The following is a 20037-nucleotide window of genomic DNA, read 5'->3' as shown; positions in this document are numbered from 1 at the left end:
TCGAGGGTGGCCAGGACTTAGAACTAGACAAGGAGGTGGGGTCCAAGGAGAAAGGGAAAGACCGATCAGCTGCTGGGGGTGGGATGGGGACACAGGAGCCACCTGTGACCACAGGCTTTGGGCGGCGGTAGTGGTGGTGGTGGCATGCAGCTGGCAGCACCAGGGGCTCCAGCACCAGGTCACGGGAGTGCCAAGGGGTGAAGCAGCCTACAGTATTTGCAGCTTCAGGCGGGCAGACATTCAGGATAGTGGCAGGGTTAGGAAACTTCAGCTGTAGGAGCCTGGATTCTGGGAGGGGGTTTGGCATGAACAAGATGGAGTCAGTGGTAGGGGGCTGTGAAGAGCTGGGTTCTGCGGAGGTCCTGGCATCTGGGCCTGGGTGGGGAGCCTGTGGCAAGGACCAGGGAAGAGGGAGGGCCCGGGTCTCAGAACGAAGGCAGGACCCACCAGAGGCTTGCACAGAGCCCGCCCACACTGTAGGAGTCATGGTTGACCCCCGGGACCCAGGGAGGGCTGGGCCGGTGATATGGCTTCAGCAGGAACATAAGGGCCAATATAGCCTGGGAGTGGGACAGCATGATTTAGCAAACTGAGGACCCTAAGGGAACTTATTTAAGAAGTCTGATTTCAGAAAAGCACCCGGGGAGCCCCACGGGCTTATGAATATTGATTCCAGAAACTAAGTTTCTGCCAATAGAAGGAAGAACCTCTGTAACTTCTATGTGTCCTAATAGAGACACAGGCTTGCTAGTTTCTGTTTTATTTTAAAGGCAAATAACTCAATCCACTACTTTTCTGTATTCATCTTGAGTCATCCTTACCTAAGAGGCATCTGATGATCAGTGTTTATTTAGTTTATGCTGCCTATATGTGTCAATTGTTTAAAGCCAGAAGAGACCCAGCCCCTCCTTCATTTTACTGATAAGGAAACTGTGGCTCAGTGAAGAGACCTCCCCAAGGTCCAGTAGCCCAGAGAGAGTGAGGCGGAGTCCAGTCTGTCAACCCCCGGCCCATGCTCCCTTTCCTTTGCACGTCCCAACTCATCTGGACTTGCCATGGTAACCAGGCTTCCTCGGCGTGGGAAGAAGCAGAGGCTGCGAAGCCGTTACCTAGCAACTCCCCATAACCAGGTCAGAGCAGGGGCGAGAGGCACCCTGCGCTGCTAACCCTGGGGAGTTCAGACCTGTCAGAACGGGGTCACCCACATCAGGCCGTGGCCACAGATGACCCTGCACAGAGCCATACCTGGAGGTCCCTGCCTAGGGGAGTCTCAGGACCAGAGAGTTGCTGGGACTATGGTGCAGACCTGGGCCAGCTGGGGCCCCACCCTCACAGCTGATGCAAGGCCTTAGTATGTACAGTTCTGGTTTCTTTGAATAGCATGGAACCTGTCCCCATTGACATGCACGTGGGAATCCTTAGAGGAGCGCTGATGGCAGGGTGTGTGTGTATACGTATGTATGTATGTGTGTATCTGTGTGTATACATGTGTATGCATGTGTGCATGTGTGTATCAGTGTATATCTATGTATACACATGTATATGTATGTACGTATCTATGTGTATATGTGTGTGCACATATGTGTGTATATGTATCTATGTGTGTGTATCTATGTGTGTGTGTGTGTGTGTGTGTATCAATACAGGTATTTCAACCTAGAGGAGGAAGCTAGGAAGCCATATTCCCTCATGTTGCCTTCTTGTTTCTTAATTAAAGAAAATAATTAAACATGCATTTTATTAACATTTTACTAGACCATGATGAGTTTTTTTTCTAATGGCCACACTGTGCAGCATGTGGGATCTTAGTTGCCTGATCAGGGATCAAACTTGTGCCCGCTGCAGTGGAAGCTCGAAGTCTTAAGCACTGGACTCCAGGTCCTTAATTATTTCAAGAAATGTTTATGAAATGGCCTGGTCATAAACCAGGTGGATCTTCTTCTAATAATCCCTGTAGTTGGGTCTTGACAACCATCGCCCTCTGCTACTCTACCCCTATCCGATTCTTCCTGTGGGCAGAGCCCTGCCTGGGTTCCCAGGTTCTGTCTCCCTTCAGGTCCCCCCAGTTGGCCTAAGCCAGTCACCATGGTCTTGTCTCTTGGAAGCGCTTGGTTTAAGAATGGCATGTGGGACTTTCCTGGTGGTCCAGTGGCTAAGACTCCGGGCTCCCAGTACAGGGGGCCTGGGTTCGATCCCTGGATGGGGAACTAGAGCCCATGTGCCTCAGCTAAAGATACTGTATGCTGCAGCGAAGATTCTTGATTCCTCACCCACATCTCAGACCTGGTACAGTCAAATAATAAATAAATAGAGAAAAAAGAAGAATGTCATGTGATCTAGTCATTTCCAGTGGGATCTGAGGAGATGGCTGCTGAAGGGCTTCCAGAGAAGGTTTTTTTCTCCTTAACTAAAACTAGGGGAGAATATGTCTCTTTTTCATTTGATATTGTCGGAGTGCCTGTGATGCCTGGAACTGCAACTGCCACTGAGAAGAGACACCACCGATGCTCAGAGGACGAGCCACTGAACTCCACAAGCCAGAGACTTCCCTTCCTCTGGACACCTTATATAGGACATCACAACCCTTCTGGTCAGGTCAGAGTTCCGTGTGCTCGACAGCAAACCTTCCTAACGGGTTCTCTTGCTTCCTGGCCTCAGGCTCACTCACTTTCCTCAGTTCTTACTGGGGCACTCAGTAGACACCCTGACAAGGCTTACTGTTAATGGTAGAGTACCCAAAGGAAACAAAAGTCTGTCTTCCCGAATAAGTCAGACATGACGCCTCAATCCTTTATCTGATGGCATGGAACTGAAATCAGACCTGCAGCCGCATGTCCTGCTTCTTGCAAGTCTGAATAGGCTTCTTCCTCAGGAGTCTGAAGGCATCTCTTCTATTCCCAGCATCCGGCACACTTGCTTCATTCATTCGTCCAGTGGTGTGCTGGAGCTGGCTCCTACGTGCTCGTGAGAGTCGATTGTGAACATCTCTACTCGACTCTGAGTTCAGTGATGTCATGTTGTTAGCTTGAAGTCAGCCAAGGTGGTTTGATTTTTTTAAATAAACTTGAATTTTTCAAACAGTTTTAGGAGAAGTGTTTAGAGAAGAAGATAGAGATTTTCATTATTTTTCCTCCACATCCCCACATATGCCTGCTGCTGCTGCTGCTGCTGCTGCTAAGTCACTTCAGTCGTGTCCGACTCTGTGTGACCCCACAGATGGCAGCCCACCAGGCTTCCCCGTCCCTGGGATTCTCCAGGCAAGAACACTGGAGTGGGTTGCCATTGCCTTCTCCCCACATATGCCTAGCCTCCCCCATTACCAATATCCCCCACCAGAGTGGTCCATTTGCTCCAGCTGATGAACCTGCATTGACACATCACTATCACCCAAAGTCCATAGTTTCTGTCAGGGCTCACTCTTGGTGTGGGTTTTGACAAATGTAAAATGACGTAGAACCACCATTATAGGATCAGAGAGGCGAATTTTACTGTGAAGCCCTACGAATCCCCTGCTCACCCTTGGCAACCTTTGATCTTTTCATTGTCTCTATAGTTTTGTGTTTTCTGGAATATCATATAGTTGTTATTGTAGCTGTTTCAAATTGGTTTCTTTTGCTTAGTAATATGCGTTTTGGTTTCCTTCATGTCTTCTCATGGCTTGATAGCTCATGTCTGGGTGTCCTGCAGTTTAGTTATCCATTAACTTTCTGAAGGCTATCTTGGTTGCTTTCAAGCATTGGCAATCATGAGTAAAGCTGCGATAAACATTCATGTGCAGATTTCTGTGTGGATATAAGTTTTCAACTCTTTTGGGTAAATGCCAGGTAGCACGAGTGATTGATAGAGCGTATGTTAAGACTATGTTTAGTTGTACAAGACGCTGCCAAGCTCTCTCAACGTGGCTGTACCATTTTGACTTCATTTCATTTGCACCAGCAGTGACTGAGAGTCCCTGTTGCTCCGCACCGTTGCCAGCACGCGGTGCTGTCAGTGCTTTAGGTCCTGAGTTTTCTAAGAGGCGTGTAGTGGTATCTCATAGTTTTAATTTGCATCTCTTTAATGATATATGAGGAGCTTCCCTGGTAGCTCAGCCAGTAGAGAATCAGCCTGCAATGCAGGAGACCCTGATTCGATTACTGAGCTGGAAAAACCCCGTGGATAAGGGATAGGCTACCCACTCCAGTATTCTTGGGCTTCCCTGGTGGCTCAGACGGGATAGAATCCACCTGCAATGTGGGAGACCTGGGTTTGACCCTTGGATTGGGAAGATCACCTGGAGGAGAGCATGGCAATCCACTCCAGTATTCTTGCCTGGAGAATTCCCATGGACAGAGAAGACTGGTGGGCTGTAGTCCATGGGATCCAAAGAGTCGGATACAACTGAACGACTAAGCACAGCACAGCACAGTGACATATGATACTGAGCATCTATCATATATTTACCTATAATCTTATATCTTCAGTGATGTGTCTGTTCTTTTGTCCATTTTTGAATTGGGTTGTTCATTTTCTCATTGTTGGATTTAAAGAATTCTTTGTTTATTTTGGATCTCAGTCTTAGACAACATATCTATCAGATAGGATTTTTGCAAATATTTTCTCCCATTCTGTGGTTTGTCTTTTCGTTCTCTGGTCACTTAGTAGGAGTATTTATATCACTGAATTGACAAACATGACAAATCAGGGCTTTTCCTCAAAGAGCCAATTGTTAAACTTGTACCAGCCCACTAATGCATTCATGTTGTTGAGTGAACTGTTTGCCCTCAAAACTGTTCAGGGCAGTGAGGGAGGCAGGTTGATGCGGTGAAGTTCTGAGTGTGGGGACAGAGACAGAGCAAAGAATCTACGGGACATAAAGAAGGAGAATCTACATCAGCCGTGAAGTTGGGGTGGCTTCCCAGCGCAGAACGTGAGCCTTGAATGAAGTACTTTAAAGGGAGTAGCAGTTGCCTGGATCTAAACAGCCCAATAAGTAGGCACTTGGCTGTCTAACTCAGCTGCACTGGACACACTGCATATATGACCAGAGGCCACCACATTGGACAGAACAAATAGAGACTTTCCCATCATCATTGCAGTATTGGACAGCACTGGTCTAGATCAAAAGTGGGAGAAAATCCAGGCAAAAGGAACAGGCTGGGAAGACTCAGAGGTCTGAGATACCTTGACTCATTCTGGGCAGAGGTGGGGATTTTAGCTGAACAAACAAGCAGGAGTCAGGATATCACAAAATGTCTTTAGTGAGAAGCTAAGGAGTTTAAACTCTAGCTTGAAAACCATGGGGAGCCCCTGAAGGCTTTGCTAGAAGCCTGATGTCATCAGCTTTGCATGTTTATCAGCTCTGGCAGTGTGGATTGAGGGGGCCAGCCAGGAGGCAGGGAGGCCTGTTCTGAGACCATGGCAGGGACCTGGGAGGGAAGCAAGGGAAGTCTGAAACAAGGCAATGACTCTGGCACAGAAGCAGAGAGAGGGCAAGGTCGAGAGGTGGGAAGGGCCCAATGGCTGGTTGCGTGTGGCCCCAGGAGTGCTTTGTAAACATTTGTTGATTTCATGAATGAATTGTAGCTAAGCCCAGATTGTACAACTTGAGTGCACATCTCCTGGGACACTATTGCACAAATGAAGAGGTATAGGAACTTTTTTTTTTTTTTAGCGAAGGAGAAAGGGGTGATAGGGAGAGAGACAGAAAAGAGACGAGGACTTCCCTGGAGGTCCAGTGGCTAAGACTCCACATTCCCAATGCAGGAGGCCCAGTTCAATTCCTGGTCAGGGAACTAGGTTCAATCCCTGGGTCAGGAAGTTCCCCTGGAGGAAGAAATGGCAACCCATTCCAGTATTCTTGCCTGGAAAATTCCATGGAAAGAGGAGACACGGCCACAATGAAGACTGAAGTTCCTGCATGCTGCAAGTAAGACCTGGCACAGTCAAATAAATAGTTTAAAAATAAATGTAAAAAAGAGTAACAATTTATTTTAAAGAAAGAAAAGAGGTGAAGGAGAAGGTGGCCTCACTGTCCTATCTGATGGAGAGACTCTGGTGAGGGACCCTGGACCCAAGCAGTGCCTCTCTGGGGCCCAGGGACAAGGGCTACTCAGAGTTGGGTGCAGGTCATTCTCTACCCAACTCCTTGCCACACGGACGACAGGGCATATTTGTTTTCCTGAAGGACTGGGCCATTTTGCCAGCAGAGAGATGCAATACACAGTGAATCTGCAGTATCAGGGGAGACGTTGACAGCAGAGGGTGTCCCGGGCAATTGAACATGGCCAGAGTAGGAGATACCAGCAGATTGGTGCTTAAACACATGAGAGATACCATCCTCTGTCTCTTGGGCTTCCAGAAGTAGCTGGAGATTTTGGGGCAGATGGCCAAGAGCCAGGTGGCTCAGTGGTAAAGAATCTGCCTGCCAATGCAGGAGACACAGGTTCAATCCCTGGATCAGGAAGATCCCCTGGAGGAGGAAATGGTGACCCACTCTGGTATTGTTGCCTGCAAAATCCCATGGACAGAGGAGCCTGGTGGGTACAGTCCATGGGTTGCAAAGAGACATGACTTAAAGAGACTGAGCACGCACATGTGGCCAAGAGCTACTATAACTTGGGCATCAATGTTAATATCAAGAAGCTGGGGCTACAGTGGTTTACAAAACAGAGACGATTCTGCCTGCAGGGAGCTTACCGTCTAATGGGTCATAGTAATCATTCTGGCACCATCCTCTGTGTATGTGCTCCTCAGGAGAAGTACCAGGAACCACGAGATAGTCTAATGGGAAGGATGACGACAAGGATGATGATTTGTGGTTGTGCCACGTGGCTTGCAGGATCTTAGTTCCCCAACCAGGAATTGAACCCAGGCCCTTGGCAGTGAACTAACCACTAGACTGCCAGGGAAGTCCTGGGAAAGATTTATTTTAGATTAGGGGTCAGGAAAGGACAATTTGGGGAAGTAACATTTAAACCAAGAGCTGGAGAGGTGTAGGAGTTAAGCCAGGTGAAAAGCAGGGGATATGCATTCCAGGCAGAGAGAATAGCAGGTCTGAAAGATATGGAGACAGATCCTTGGCCATCTGGAGGCTGAGAGAAGGCCAGGGGGGCAGGGACATGAAACAAAAGAGGGGAGATGAAACAGAGGAGGCTGGGGAGGGTGAAGGGGGGCCAGACCTCACAGAGCTGCGCTAAGACCTTGGATATAAACCTAAGTGCATTGGGCGGGGAAGTGGTGCCGTTAGACTCATGTTTTACAAAGTTGGCTCTGGGATCTGTGTAGTGAATGAACTGGGGACAAGGGGATGTGCAGGGAGAAAAGGGTGGAGGTGAATTCAGTTGCCTAAAGGAGAGATGATGATAACATTTCCAAGGTGATAGAAGTATTTAAAGACTTGAGGGCAACCCTCGTGGCTCAGCGGTAAAGAATCCGCTTGCCAATGCAGGAGACAGAGGTTCAACAGGAGCAGAGGTTCAATTCCTGGTCTGGGATGATTCCACATGCTGTGGAGCTGGAGCCCATGTGCCACAACTATTCAGCCTGTGCTCCAGAGCCTGGGAGCTGCAATTACTGAGCCTCCCCGCCCCAGAGGCTCATTCTCTACAATGGGAGAGGCCAGGACAATGAGAAGCCCATACACTGCAACTAGAGACTAGCACTCCCGCACCACAACTAGAGAAAAGCCTGCACAGCAACGAAGACCCAGCACAGCCAACAATACATAATAAATAAAATAAAACAAGTTTTTCTCAGGCTCTTTCCTTGGTATTCCAGGCCAAGTTTACACAAAGCAAATAGCAAATATTTGAACCACGCCAGTCTGTCCCACGTGTGACCTGTTTTGCTTGGAGTTAACGGAGATCTGATGATGTCATAGGGCCATCCCCCTGCCTCCAAGCTGGACCACACCTGACAGGAGCTTAAGGCTTTCCTGAGAAATCTTTCACAATTTCTATAATCTCTGCTTGTGTTCACAGTAATTACTGTTAGGAAATCTCTTTCTATATTTCATCGGAATGCCTCTTTCTCTGATGTTCCTTGATTCTTGATGGAGATGAAGATGCTAAAAGAAGAAATCTGGGCTGCCAAGTGCAAATGGTGTTCTGACAGTTCTGAATCATGTCTGCCTATTCCATAGCCAAAGTGACTTGTTAGGGACAAAGAAAAATGCCTGAGTATCCTTAGAAGAGGGATTTGATTAGATTTTGTAGCTGTTTAGCTCGCTGCCGGGTTCTTTCCCTTTGCTACTCAAGTGTGGTCCATGGATCCAGCAACATCACCTTGGAGCTTGATGCAGGATTGAATCAGACTCTGCGTTTTACATATTCCCCATTGGGTTTCCCAGGTGATGCTAGTGGTAAAGAACCCACCTGCTAATGCAGGAGACAGACATAAGAGATGCAGGTTCAATTCCTGGGTCAGGAGGATCCCCTGGAGGAAGGCATGACAACCCATTTCTGTATTCTTGCCTGGAGAATCCCATGGATAGAGGATCCTTGTGGGTTACAATCCATTGGGTCGCAAAGAGTTGGACATGACTGAAGTGACTTAGCAAGCACACATTGGGCTTTTCCTGGTGGCTCAGCAGTAAAGAATCTGCCTGCCAATGCAGGAGACACGGGTTCCATCCCTGAGTTGGGAAGATCCCTTGGAGGAGGAAATGACAACCTGCTCCAATATTCTTGCCTGGAGAGTCCCATGGACAGAGGAGCCTGGTGGGCCACAGTCCACGGGTCTCAAAAGACTTAGTGACTAAATAACAATAACCAGGCAATTCATAGGAACATTGGTTTTGAGAAGCTCTGCCTCAGGTCACCTTGCTGCTGCTGCTGCTAAGTCGCTTCAGTCATGCCCGACTCTGTGCAACCCCATAGACGGCAGCCCACCAGGCTCCCCTGTCCCTGGGATTCTCCAGGCAAGAACACTGGAGTGGGTTGCCTTTTCCTTCTCCAGGTCACCCTAGGGCCATCTAAAAGTGGGCGGGCAGGGGCAGTCACAAGACACTTGAAATGCTGCGAGCCTCTGCAAGTGGTGAGGGAGACCGGACTGGTCCAACAGGAACTGGATTTTCTCTGGAAGTTCCTGGTAGCTCCCAAGTCACCCAGAGCGGTTCAGAGACAATGTTGTTTCCTGGTTGTGTGACTGGTGACCCGGCGGGGGACCCGCCCCTGGTGCTGAAGTGCTGGAGGTGGAGAGAGCTGTCCCCGGGTAGGGCTAGAGGATCCCCTCCCCCCACTGCATGGAGAGAGCGTGGTCCTTGTTCTCTTAGGCTGGTCCTCTCTGTGGGTGGTTAGGGTGACCCTGGCCTCCTTCTGAACTGAGCTGTCCAACGAGCAGGAGAAAGGCTCTCCGAGCATCTCAGAGAGGTTAAAAGCTCTGGGGAATTATGGACACAGCTGGGATGGGGGAGGAAAGAGAGGGTGGGATGAATGGAGAGAGTCACATGGAAACAGGTATTGCCATGTAAAACGGATGGTTACCGTAGTTTACTTGCTCAGTCATGTCCGACTCTTTGCGGCCCCATGGACTGCGGCACGCCTGACTTCCCCATCCTTCAGCATCTCCTGGAGCTTGCTCTAATTCACGTCCATTGAGTTGGTGATGCCATCCAAAATGGATAGCCAATGGGAATTTGCTGTGTGACTCAGTGAACTCATGCCCGGGCTTGGTAATGGCCTGGAGGGGTGGGATGTGGTGGGAGATGGGAGGGACGTTCAAGTGGGAGGGGACATAGGTAAACCTATGGCTGATTCATTTGATGTTTGGTAGAAACCAACACAATATTGTAAAGCAATTGTCCTTCAATTAAAAAAAAAAAAAAACAACAAAAGTTCGGTGGAACAGAAGGTCCAGATCCAGGGATTCTGAAAGCCTTGCCCACACTGTGCGGTCAGCCGCTCCAGGTCAGTGACTCCTGCCCTCTGCCCGAGGGGTGTGTGACACAGACACCAGACCCAGCCCGGAAAAACAAAGGCATTGTGTTTCATTAATATGACCACTCTCCTGAGGAGTGTTTCAAGGCACAAAACCCAGGCTAGAATCAAGTTGTTTTCCTCTGTCTTCCCTGGGACTGGTCTTCCCACAGCATCAGACAAAAGGGACCCAGTCCGCAGGCTGCTTAAAGCATGAGGTTTGTGAATACTGTAAAATCAAACACTACTTTTGGCTTTTATTTCCTGTAACTTGTTCACATCACTCAGCACTGGAACATTTATCAGGGCTCCTTGGCCTTTGTTCTTTTGTCTCTGGTCCCGCCGTGTCTTCTCTGCCCGGTCCCTCCTGCCCACCAGCCTCGGTCCCCCCTGCCGGCGCCCCGGTTCTGCCCCCTGACCCATCACCCCAGTGTCTTCCCCAACGGTCCCCACTTAACCTCCTGCGCCTTCTCCTCCCCTCCTGCCTCTCACGCTGCTCCAGGATATTTGGAAATGTCTCCGCTCCCTCCTCCCTCCCCGCACTTTCATTTCCAGAGGCCTGGCTCTTCACTTTCTCAACACCCGCTGCCTCTCAGGGCTATTTTTCTCTTCCCTCCCAAGAGTTTCCCACCACAGAGTTTTTTCATTTCTCCCTTTTCTCTAAAGGCAACAGGGGGATCAGAGAATGAGAGATTTCAGAGTCAATAGGACACAGCCTGCGTTAACACGGGCAGTTGACTTTCTGAGTCAGAAACGCTTCTTCAGCGCCTTGGGTGGCGGCAGCCTTGTCCCTCCTCAGAGCAGGATGGGTGGGAAGAGGACAGAGCCACAGGTCCGTCCCCTATGCCCCCACCCTGCGTTTCCTCACTGTCACCTCCGCCCCAGCCCTTTCATTCCTGTCTCAGGACCACCATACCCCCCAACACACACACCCGCCTCCTAGGTGCCCGCGGGGCAGGTTTGTTCCAGCTCCGCGAGGACCCTGGGCGTCCTCCTCCAGTGTCCCTCCCTGCTCCCCAGCCGGCCTGCTCCGTTCTTCACGCCCCCAGGGTGAGCCCTGGGAGACAGCAGTCTATTTTGAGGTGAAGGAGAGACAGCAGCAGTGGGGTTCCTTCCCAGGTGCAGCTCGCAGGCCGGGAGGCGCCAGCAGCAGTCCCTCAGGCGGAGGAACAGGAGGCTCTCTCAAAGCCCCCTGCCACCCAGGGTCATGGCCAACTGGCCCACAAGGCTCTAAACAACATTCATGAGGGATGGGCATCTCTCTGTGCTGCTGGGCATAGCGTCTTCAAAATACAGAAAACCAAGAGGGGAAACAAACAGAGCCCTGAAGAGACACCCTGGGAACCACGAAACAGTAGTTCTGAAGTCCGCCATCTTCACCTGGGCCTTCTCCAGTGCTGCTTTCTTGGTTGCAGGGGAAAATGAAGGATACACCCAAGAAAGCCAGTGAGGGATTTGTGAGAAACCCCTCCGTTTCCCAACAGTGTGTGGCTCTCACGGTGTCTCTGTTTCTCCACATCAGCCACAGGCAAGAGGATTAGCTGAGGAATGTTCGCTTGAGGGAGCATCGGCCGGGGGGCCTGCCTTGCCAGGCTCTGGGGCCCCGGCTGCTCCAGCCCTCCCCTTGCACCCCTTCCGTGCCCAGCTCAGACCTGTGCCTTCACCCTCCACCCAGCAGTGCCCACCCTGGCGGAGAGGAGGTCAGGGGCCCCGCACACCCAGCCTAGGGCAGGGGAGAAGCAGGACGTTCAGGTAAACTAGAACAAGCCCCGCCAAGTCCAGCCCCGCCCTGCTGTTCCGCGTCCAGTGCCAGATGCGGATCTGCTTAGCTCCTCTCAGAGAGCATTTCTGAGATGAGGAGGGAGCCATGCTGACTTAAGGACAGGAAGCGTTTCAATTTCTTTTCCCTGCCTCCTGCTTCCCAACGCCCCCGCTGCCTTCTTTCCGCACACCGGCTGAGCGGAGTAGAAAAATAAGTATGAATATAAATCTCCACCTGAGTTCCTTTCACATCGACTAAGTAAGCAACTAACTTGCCAATAAATTACTATTTAAAAATGTGTGGACACATAGGCACATATATGCGTGTGCATATGAACATATACACACGCATATATATACACGCATGTGTGTGTAGTTCCAAGCTTTTCTTCCTTGCCCTGTCCCTTGCAGGCAGGCAGCTTCAGACAAAAGCCTCCGTCCCCTCCAGAGGGCCTCATCGGATCATGGGTGCCACGTAGTTGGCAGGGAAGAGGCCCAGCTTGTTGTTCAGGCGGCCGGTCCACCAGGAGGGGTTGGAGCTGTCCAGGACCTCAACCACCTCTCCGCAGCGGAAGCCCAACTCATCGTCCTCCAGGGCCTCAAAGTCGTACAGTGCCCGGGCCCACCGCACCCGCTGTTGGAGAAAAACACAGAGAGAGGCCCTGCTGAGCCCAGGCTGGCCAAGCTGGGCTCTGAGCCACCGGCACACACACAGAAGAGAATCTGCTGGCCCTGTGGTCCAAACAAAGCTCTCTGTGAGCAGCCTGCCCCGAAGGCTGATGGATGGCTCTCCAGAGAGGTCTCAAACCCTGCTGCCACTGAAAGCAGACCCGGGTGCCTAGCCCTGAGCAACCCCTGAGCCTATCCCATCAGGACCCGAGAGGATCCTTGAGTGCTGCTCTTCCCTACATCAATAGGTGGTCTTTTTTTATTTTCTTCAAGTGACAAACAGAGCACAGCATGCCCAGACTAACAGCCCTCGGTGCCAGCACAACCTCATCAGTGATAAAGGCAACAGATCTCCCTCTGCTAGAATGGCAGCCAGGAAATATGAGAACCGGGCAAGGCCCGACAGCCAAACTGAGAACAGCAGGCTGGATGATGCCAGCTGGGATTAGCTCTGCCGGGGAACTCTCGCCCCACCATCACTGGCTGGGTTCCCTCCACTTCTATGTGAACTCCGTGCAGTGTGAGGCCTCTTCTGGAGGACCAACCGTCTCTCTACTTGGCCCCTTGGTCTTCTCCACTGAGCCCAGAGAGGGACGTTCACATACCCCTGCCACTTGGAGTTGCACCGGGTCAGTGTGTCTCCGGTGCATGAGGGCGGCATTCATTTCGGTGCCCATGCCCAGGCCACAGGGCCCATCGTTTATGTCCAGGCTGGCTCCACGGCGTTCCTAGAAACAGATGTGACAGAGAGTCGTCACCACACCGCTGGGAGCATCCCTCATGGGCTCCCCCAGTGCCTTGCTCCGATGCCATGGACGTAGCCAGAGCTCCAAGAATACTTAATGCGGAGGACAAGAAACCCCAATAAGGAAGAGAGCGTATAGGGTGACAAACAGACCTTAGGTTGTGAAGATGATGACAGATTTCACTCATTCAACCAAGGAATATTTATCAGGCACCTACCATGTGTCTAGTACTGTCTTAAGCATGGGGACTGTGTATCTGGAAAGAGAAGGCCCCTGTCCTCAGAGAACATCAGTTCAGAGGGGGAGCCGTTTGCATTTAAGTGATGAGTGAGCGGAGAGAAGTGTCTGAGTTAGCCTGGGTGATAAGGAAGGCTTCTTAGAGCAGGTGATGCTCGAACTCCTGTTTAAAGAGTAGAATTGACTAGGAAACGGCATTTCAGGCAGAAGGGACAGCAAATAAAAAGACTCAAAAGCATGAGAGAAAATGCAGTGAACTGTTCTGATAATTAGAGGAAGTACCAGGACGCCTGGATATATGTTTGCATGGGGAGGGAGCAGGGGATGAGGCTGGAGAGGCAGATCTGGGCAGCTCACGGAGGACATTGTGTGCCCTGCTAAGGAATTTAGGGATGTTGTTATCTGGCTATATTGTCCATCTCAGTGAGCCATCTAAAATCCCATCTGGAACAAGGCAGGGGATAAATAAATAAATAAATAAGCAAGGCTCCATTTCTGGCCTTAATCTGTTTTTCCTGTAGATCTCGACAGCCAGATGGGTTAAGGGACACAAAAAGGTTTGGAATTGTGCTGTTAGGAAAAATGAAGTCATTGTTCATGGAGTCCTCAGGGTGAGTGTGTGTGTGTATGAGTGTGTGTGTTTGAGTGTAGGTGTATGTGTGTATGTGTATATGTGTGTGAGTTTGTATGTTTGTATGGACGTGTGAATGTGTATATGTGTGTGCATGTATGCATGTGTGTATATGTATGTTTGTGTGTGTGTGTGTACGTGTTTAAGCAGGGACTCATTTAATTCACAGAGATGTCTTTGCCAAAAGCAGTTTTCATGTTTCTGCCCTCTGAGGACCCAGGATCTTTTCTCTGGGCTCAGTGAGACCAGATGGGACCAGGCTTGGATCGGGACATTCTTCGCCGGACAGACAGTTGGCCCCCAACATTTATTTGTTTCAGTTGTTTCTGGCACTGTGGGGTATTTCACACACTGAGTGGCCGTGGGGACAAGGTTGCTGAAGCCTGGGGGAAGAGCAGATCCTCCACTCCCTGTGCCCACTTGATCCTTCCCAGGTACCTGATTAAAATGATGCTGCGGCAGGTATCGCTGCTGTGGCGGTAGTGGGGCCGGGGGATACTGTGAAGGAGGGAGCAGGGGGTGATCTGACAGCTTCCTGTTCATCGAAGGCCGGATTTCTTCTCCCGCAGCCCCGCTCAGGGGATGGCCTCCCTGGGACCGCCGGTCCAGGCTGTTGCCCCGCTGACCCTGGAAGAGAACAGAGATGCCACAGATCCATCCTCCTCCCACCTCTCCTGGCCTGACCCAGCCCTTCTAGCAGCTGTTCCCAAACTTAGCTCCTGACCCCTCCAAGAAACAGCTGATGGGGGTGGGAGCAGCTTAAAGAAAATCAATGGTTCAGATCATCACATTTTCACAGTGGCCTGTGCATTCTCAGATTCTCCTGCTTTGGGGAGTTTGGTCTCTAGTTCGTACACTTTACACCTGGTACCCATCTTGTCCCTTCCTCGTGGGCTTATTTTTCTCTGTGTAATCAAGCTTAAATATTCCATTTTACTGACACAATGCCACCCCTCCTTATCGCATGTTGCCACACTGCTGGACATCCTATCCTCCAGATAAGCTCTGCTATTGACTTTGCATGATTTTGAACTGTCATTTATAGCCTGGTGATAGAGACCCAAACAGCAACGCTCTCACAGCACCATGGAAACCAGGCCTGCTGCTGGGCATGTAGGGAAAAAAACAAGACCTTTCTCCTGAATGCTACCACAACCTCATGACTCAGAGACACTTTCTTGTTATTTTTATTTAACAAACAATTACACAGAGCCCCGGGCTTAGCATATGCCAGGCACTGTTATAAGCACTTGGCAGAATGAACTCATTAAATCCAGTCTAGTGCAGTTTTATGTTTCCTCTCTCATCTCGGCGTGCACAACTCAGTAAATGAGTATCTCTGTCCATTTCCTGGTTGAAAGAATTCACAAGGTCCGTATTAACCTTTGTTTTCCATTCTGAACTTCTGTGTGCATTTGGGAACACCCTCTTCTCCTTTGATTGTAACTTCTCAGGCTTAAAATCAACCTGTTTCTTGAAAGGGATGGTTTTCTTTACTTCTCAAAAGCACATGTTGCTTTGAAACATCTCAGTGCCTTTTCAGATAACTTGTCAGTGGGATTTCAACTCTTCCATTCAGTGCTGGTTCTTATAATAGCCATCTCCTATAACCATGATATTTCCTCTGAAATATATTTTATAGATTGTGTGTGTGTGAAGTTACTTTTGGAATCAAATTAACATTTCCTTAGTGCCATCTGGGGACCGGGCTCTGTGGTGAGTGCTATGATTATATCTCACTTATCCTCACCACAGTCCAATGAAGAAGGCATTATATTCTCTCCATTCTACAGATGAGAAAAGCTGATGCTCAGAAAGTTTTCTTCACTTGACTGGGTAATCAGGATAGTTAGCAATGAAATCAGTTTTTAAAGCCAGGTCCGTTGGAGATGCATTTTTAAAAAGATCTTTTGATGCGGGACCATTTTTAACATCTTTGTTGAATTTATTGCAATATTGCTTCTTTTCATGTTTTGATTTTTTGGCCCCAAGGCACATGAGATCTTAGCTCCCGGACCAGGGATAGAACCCACACCTACTGAATTGGAAGGTGAATTCTTAATCACTGGACTGCCAGGGAAGTCCCTGGAAGTATTTTCTATTAAGACAATACTTCATGTTCCAAACTGTTCCAAGAGCAAGAATTCCACCTCCAGTTTTCTCCTCCAGTGCCCCCGGCTTCTACCCTCCACACCCCCAAATCCTGTCACAAAGCTCAACTTGCTGCATTAGTCCTGGACTCGAGGTTCTAATATCCCCATGTGTAGCCCTACTGCTTCCCCAGGTTACTTCATCCTTGGGTAGCTCCTGAGCTAGGCTGAAAACTGTGATACGGTAACGTCTGTGAAGAATGAAACAAGTGTCCATAAGAGCCCATGTATACTGACTGCCTGGGGCGTGATGAGGAATGACGTAAGGGATGGACTACATCATTCTCTAACCTTCAGAACCATCCTATGAAGTAGCTGTCACTATTATCCCAATTTTGTGGATGGACAAACTGAGAATTAGAGAACTTTTCAAAGTCACATACCTAGAAAGTGTTAAGCTAGGATTTAAACTGAGATCTCTGCTTTTCAGAACACGCAGGGACCTGCCCATAAAATGCATGGTTTTAGGGGTTCACGTAGGGACCCAAACTGCCCAGAATCTCTGGATTGGGGGTGATGGGGGCCAGCAGCATACCTGTTCCTCCCGGGTCCTATCCCTCAGAAAGATCTGTTTCTGTTTAGAGATGGAATTCTTCCTGTAGTAGTCCACCAGCTTGTTGAGGGATGGAAACTTCTCTGTCCACAGGAAGTAATTACCCTTGTTGTCTCTCATGACTTTAAAGTGCTGAACGTCATCCTCATGCCTAAAGAGCAAGACAAATCCAAATTATGTATCACGTGGTGAGCATGTCTGCCTGTAGGGGCGACTGCATCCAGGGATGCTGGAGTTCTGTTTGGGCAGGAAGCGGAGGTGTGGGTGGCTGGCCCATCACTGGGCAGGTGGGCTGGCCTAGTCAAACTCTAGGGGAGATTTCTGGGAGAGGCCACTCAGGACTCAAGCTGAGCTAGAGGGAATTTTTATTTTTTTTTTTGGCCACGAGGCTTGCAGGATCTTTGTTCCTCTACTAGCGATTGAACCCGAGTCCACTGCAGTGAAAGCACCAAGTCCTAACCACTGGGCCACCAGGGAACTCCTGAGAGGAGGTTTTTTGTTTTTTTTTTAACATGAGCAGAAAGCAATCTTTCTTCTGATACTGGAATCGCCTGTTTACAAGAAAAAAATATTCCAAGAGCTTTAAAGACTACAAGGTTGAGGACTTTTTTCACAATGTTTATTTGAAGCATGGCAACGCCTGAGACCTTACCAGGCTAGGAACTCTGCCAGCACTCGGAGGGGAGGAGTTTTTCAAGCCCTTCTTGTCTTTCTGTTAACAGAATTAGTCTGAACCAGAAATGGCAACCCACTCCAGTATTCTTGCCTGGAGAATCCCAGGGACGGGGGAGCCTGGTGGGCTGCCGTCTATGGGGTCGCACAGAATCGGACATGACTGAAGTGACTTAGCAGCAGCAGCAGCTCCTCTAAGTTCAAAAATTACCTTGAGAAATCTCATGCTTTGTTTTCTACATAGCCGGGATCTCTTGGTTGGTCTTGTTTTGCATAAATAAGGTTACAAAGTATTTTGAGTTGTTGGGGAAAAAATGTGCTGAGGCTCAGAGGTGGAGGGTCTTGGTCAAGGTCACTGTTAAGGGCAGAGTTGAGGCAAGGACTCTGGTTCTCTAATTCCAGTCTAGTGAGTGGGGACTGTCACACCAAGCACACATGCTAACTTTATTTTTTTCCCCCTCATGTTAACTTCTTTTAGATCAGAGCTTTTGACATCAGCTGAACTCAGAAGTGATGGAGCATATTTGTACCAGGGGTGGAGAATTTGGATTTTATTCACTGAAGAGGAGACTGGGCCTTTACTAACAGCCCCAGCCATTTTCCATCACCAAGTCATTCTTGTTTGGATGTCAAGTTTTCTTGGTCAAATGGACACACATTTATGTCTAAAAATAAACTGATGTTATTGATATCAATTGCAGGAAAAAAATTTAGACTGTTGGAGAGTAAAGATAATTCTTTCTAAGGGATGGATTTAGACGTCTGTGTTCAGAGGGGACAGGCATTTTGATCTTCCTCCTCATCTTATTTTCGGGGCTCTGCTCAGAGACAGGCAAACCTGTGCAGTGACCTCTGCTTAACTACCTTGGGGGTCATAGCCAACACTTGGCAGTCAATCACTGCTTGCCCTTCCCCTTTCCACTTTGGTCACTCACATATGCTTTCTTCACTCCAGCACCACATGGCTCGACTCACAGTCATCACTCCCCACATCTGGGTGTGGAGGAGGGAATATTCTTGTGACAGGATTGTTCATCCACCATCTCTTTAGTCAAAGAACTGGGAATGAGAAACATTAACTCTTTCACTCCCATGTACTGACAGGGTAGATGTCAGGACTGCAGTTGGTCATCTAGCCAGTAGAGAGAGAGGGGCTGGACCACTGTCTTGAGGTCTGAGAAGGGCAGAGAAAAGGGTGTAACTCAGGGCTCCAGAGTCTCAGTCTAGTGTTTCAGACTCTCAACTAATCCTAAGTGATAGATAATTACAATTAGCTCTTAATTATCTGTGCCAGGACAGAAAGTAGATGTATAAATAAATTAGTGATTTTGCTTTGGAATATATTAAACTACATTTCTGTAGAAGAGGTAAAACTGATTACAGTGATAATCACCATCATAAGAGTTTGCATAGCCTCAATGTCAGGGAAGATCATGGCAGACATCAAAGCTGATCGTTTTTCGTAGAATTCAATTTAATCAAGGAATGATAAACCCTAATTCCTCACTGAAAAAACCAGCCTCAACATGCAAACCAAAGGCACCGAGATACCTTTCAATCTAACAAGTTGCTTGGTGTTGCCTCTAACTGTGGCCCTGAAGAAACAGGTTTGAGTTGTAAGATTTATTAATAGAGAAAAAGTTCATGAATTAAGACCTAACAAGTTTAGAATTGGTGATACATTAATATTGGCCTGAGCTAAAAATTACCATCATCCACGCTATAAAAAAGAAAGCTTTAGTTAAGGGAAACTAAGAGCTTGCGTCAGCTTGCAAGGGCAATGCTTAAGAGACCAAGCTATTCTTGAGCCTGTTGGGGACTCAAATGCATACAAATGCTTGACCCATTATTATTATTATTTTTTAATTTATTGGTTTATTTCCTTGGTTGCACCAGGTCTTAGTTGCAGCATATGAGATCTTTAGTTGTGGTGTGTGGGCTCTAGTTCCCTGACTAGGGAATGAACCTGAGCCCTCTGCCTTGGTGGCGTGGAGCCTTAGCCCCTTGACCACCAGAGAAGTCCCCTTAAGCCATTCTTTTTAAGTCCTTCCTACTTATTCCTTAAAGTACTGCACTTTCTTTCTAAATAGTGATGTGGCCTCCGTTTATCACCTGAGATTGGACTTAGGAACTTAAAGCTGCATGCCTTTCAAATTACATTGCAGAATCCAGATAGCACCTCCGCTCAGGTAACTTGCCAGTAAGGTTTCACCATACAGGTTGTCACACCACTCCCTGTGCTGCTATTGCCATCCTTGCACTTTCACATGTGGTCACCAAGTCTGATGTGTGACTCGCCATCCCCAGCACGCTGACCACACGCCGTCTGTTCAGACTTGGGGCTTCTGTGTGTGTGGCTATGTCATGTTAAGCTGAGTCACTTCCTCCCAAGGGGTGGGGTGCCGCACATTGGCAAGACTTTGCTGTCAGAGTGTCCCCACCCCAGGCCTCCTGGGCTCTGCTCTGTTCTGTCAGTTTCACAGCATTACAGAGCATGGAGGTAGGCTTTCTTTCTGTGCAGCCACCTACGACTACGGATGTGTCCTATGGCAGTGCCTGGGGGTTTTGATTTTTCTCTGCCCTTCTTCAGACATGCATTGGTAGTGAAAGAAAATATTCAGATTGCAACCCTAGACTTCCCTGGTGGTAGAGCAGATACAAATCTGCCTGCTAACATAGGGTACATGAGTTCGATCCCTTGTCTGGGAAGACTCCACATGCT

At 48.8% G+C, this 20037-nt stretch overlaps 1 protein-coding gene and 1 long non-coding RNA gene across 3 annotated transcripts in view; both read right to left on the bottom strand.

Annotated features, from left to right (window-relative positions):
- Nucleotides 1-5224: 5224 nt before the first annotated feature.
- LOC148777738 (uncharacterized) lies at nt 5225-10122 on the bottom strand. The gene is made up of 2 exons (XR_016037715.1): nt 9465-10122; nt 5225-6762 (listed from the first exon to the last, which is right to left on the bottom strand). It is a non-coding gene; the product is annotated as an uncharacterized LOC148777738 (long non-coding RNA).
- Nucleotides 10123-11925: 1803 nt separating this feature from the next.
- The window catches only part of GRAP2 (GRB2 related adaptor protein 2), a 66546-nt gene continuing 58434 nt past the window's right edge, over nt 11926-20037 (bottom strand). For both annotated transcript variants that reach the window (XM_055396342.2, XM_088837502.1), the window contains 4 exons: nt 16626-16794; nt 14379-14567; nt 12932-13054; nt 11926-12291 (listed from right to left, as the gene is read on the bottom strand). In XM_055396342.2, coding sequence (XP_055252317.1) covers nt 12112-12291; nt 12932-13054; nt 14379-14567; nt 16626-16794 — 661 coding nt within the window. In that variant the 3' untranslated portion in view covers nt 11926-12111. The remainder of the gene's footprint in view (nt 12292-12931; nt 13055-14378; nt 14568-16625; nt 16795-20037) is intronic.

Source organism: Moschus berezovskii, chromosome 6 (genome assembly GCF_049115385.1).
Source record: "Moschus berezovskii isolate FMDL1 chromosome 6, NW_MosBer_1.0, whole genome shotgun sequence".
In the NCBI taxonomy this organism is placed as follows: domain Eukaryota; kingdom Metazoa; phylum Chordata; class Mammalia; order Artiodactyla; family Moschidae; genus Moschus; species Moschus berezovskii.
The sequence above is the reverse complement of the archived record's forward strand: the minus strand, read 5'-3'. Positions and strand labels throughout refer to the sequence as shown.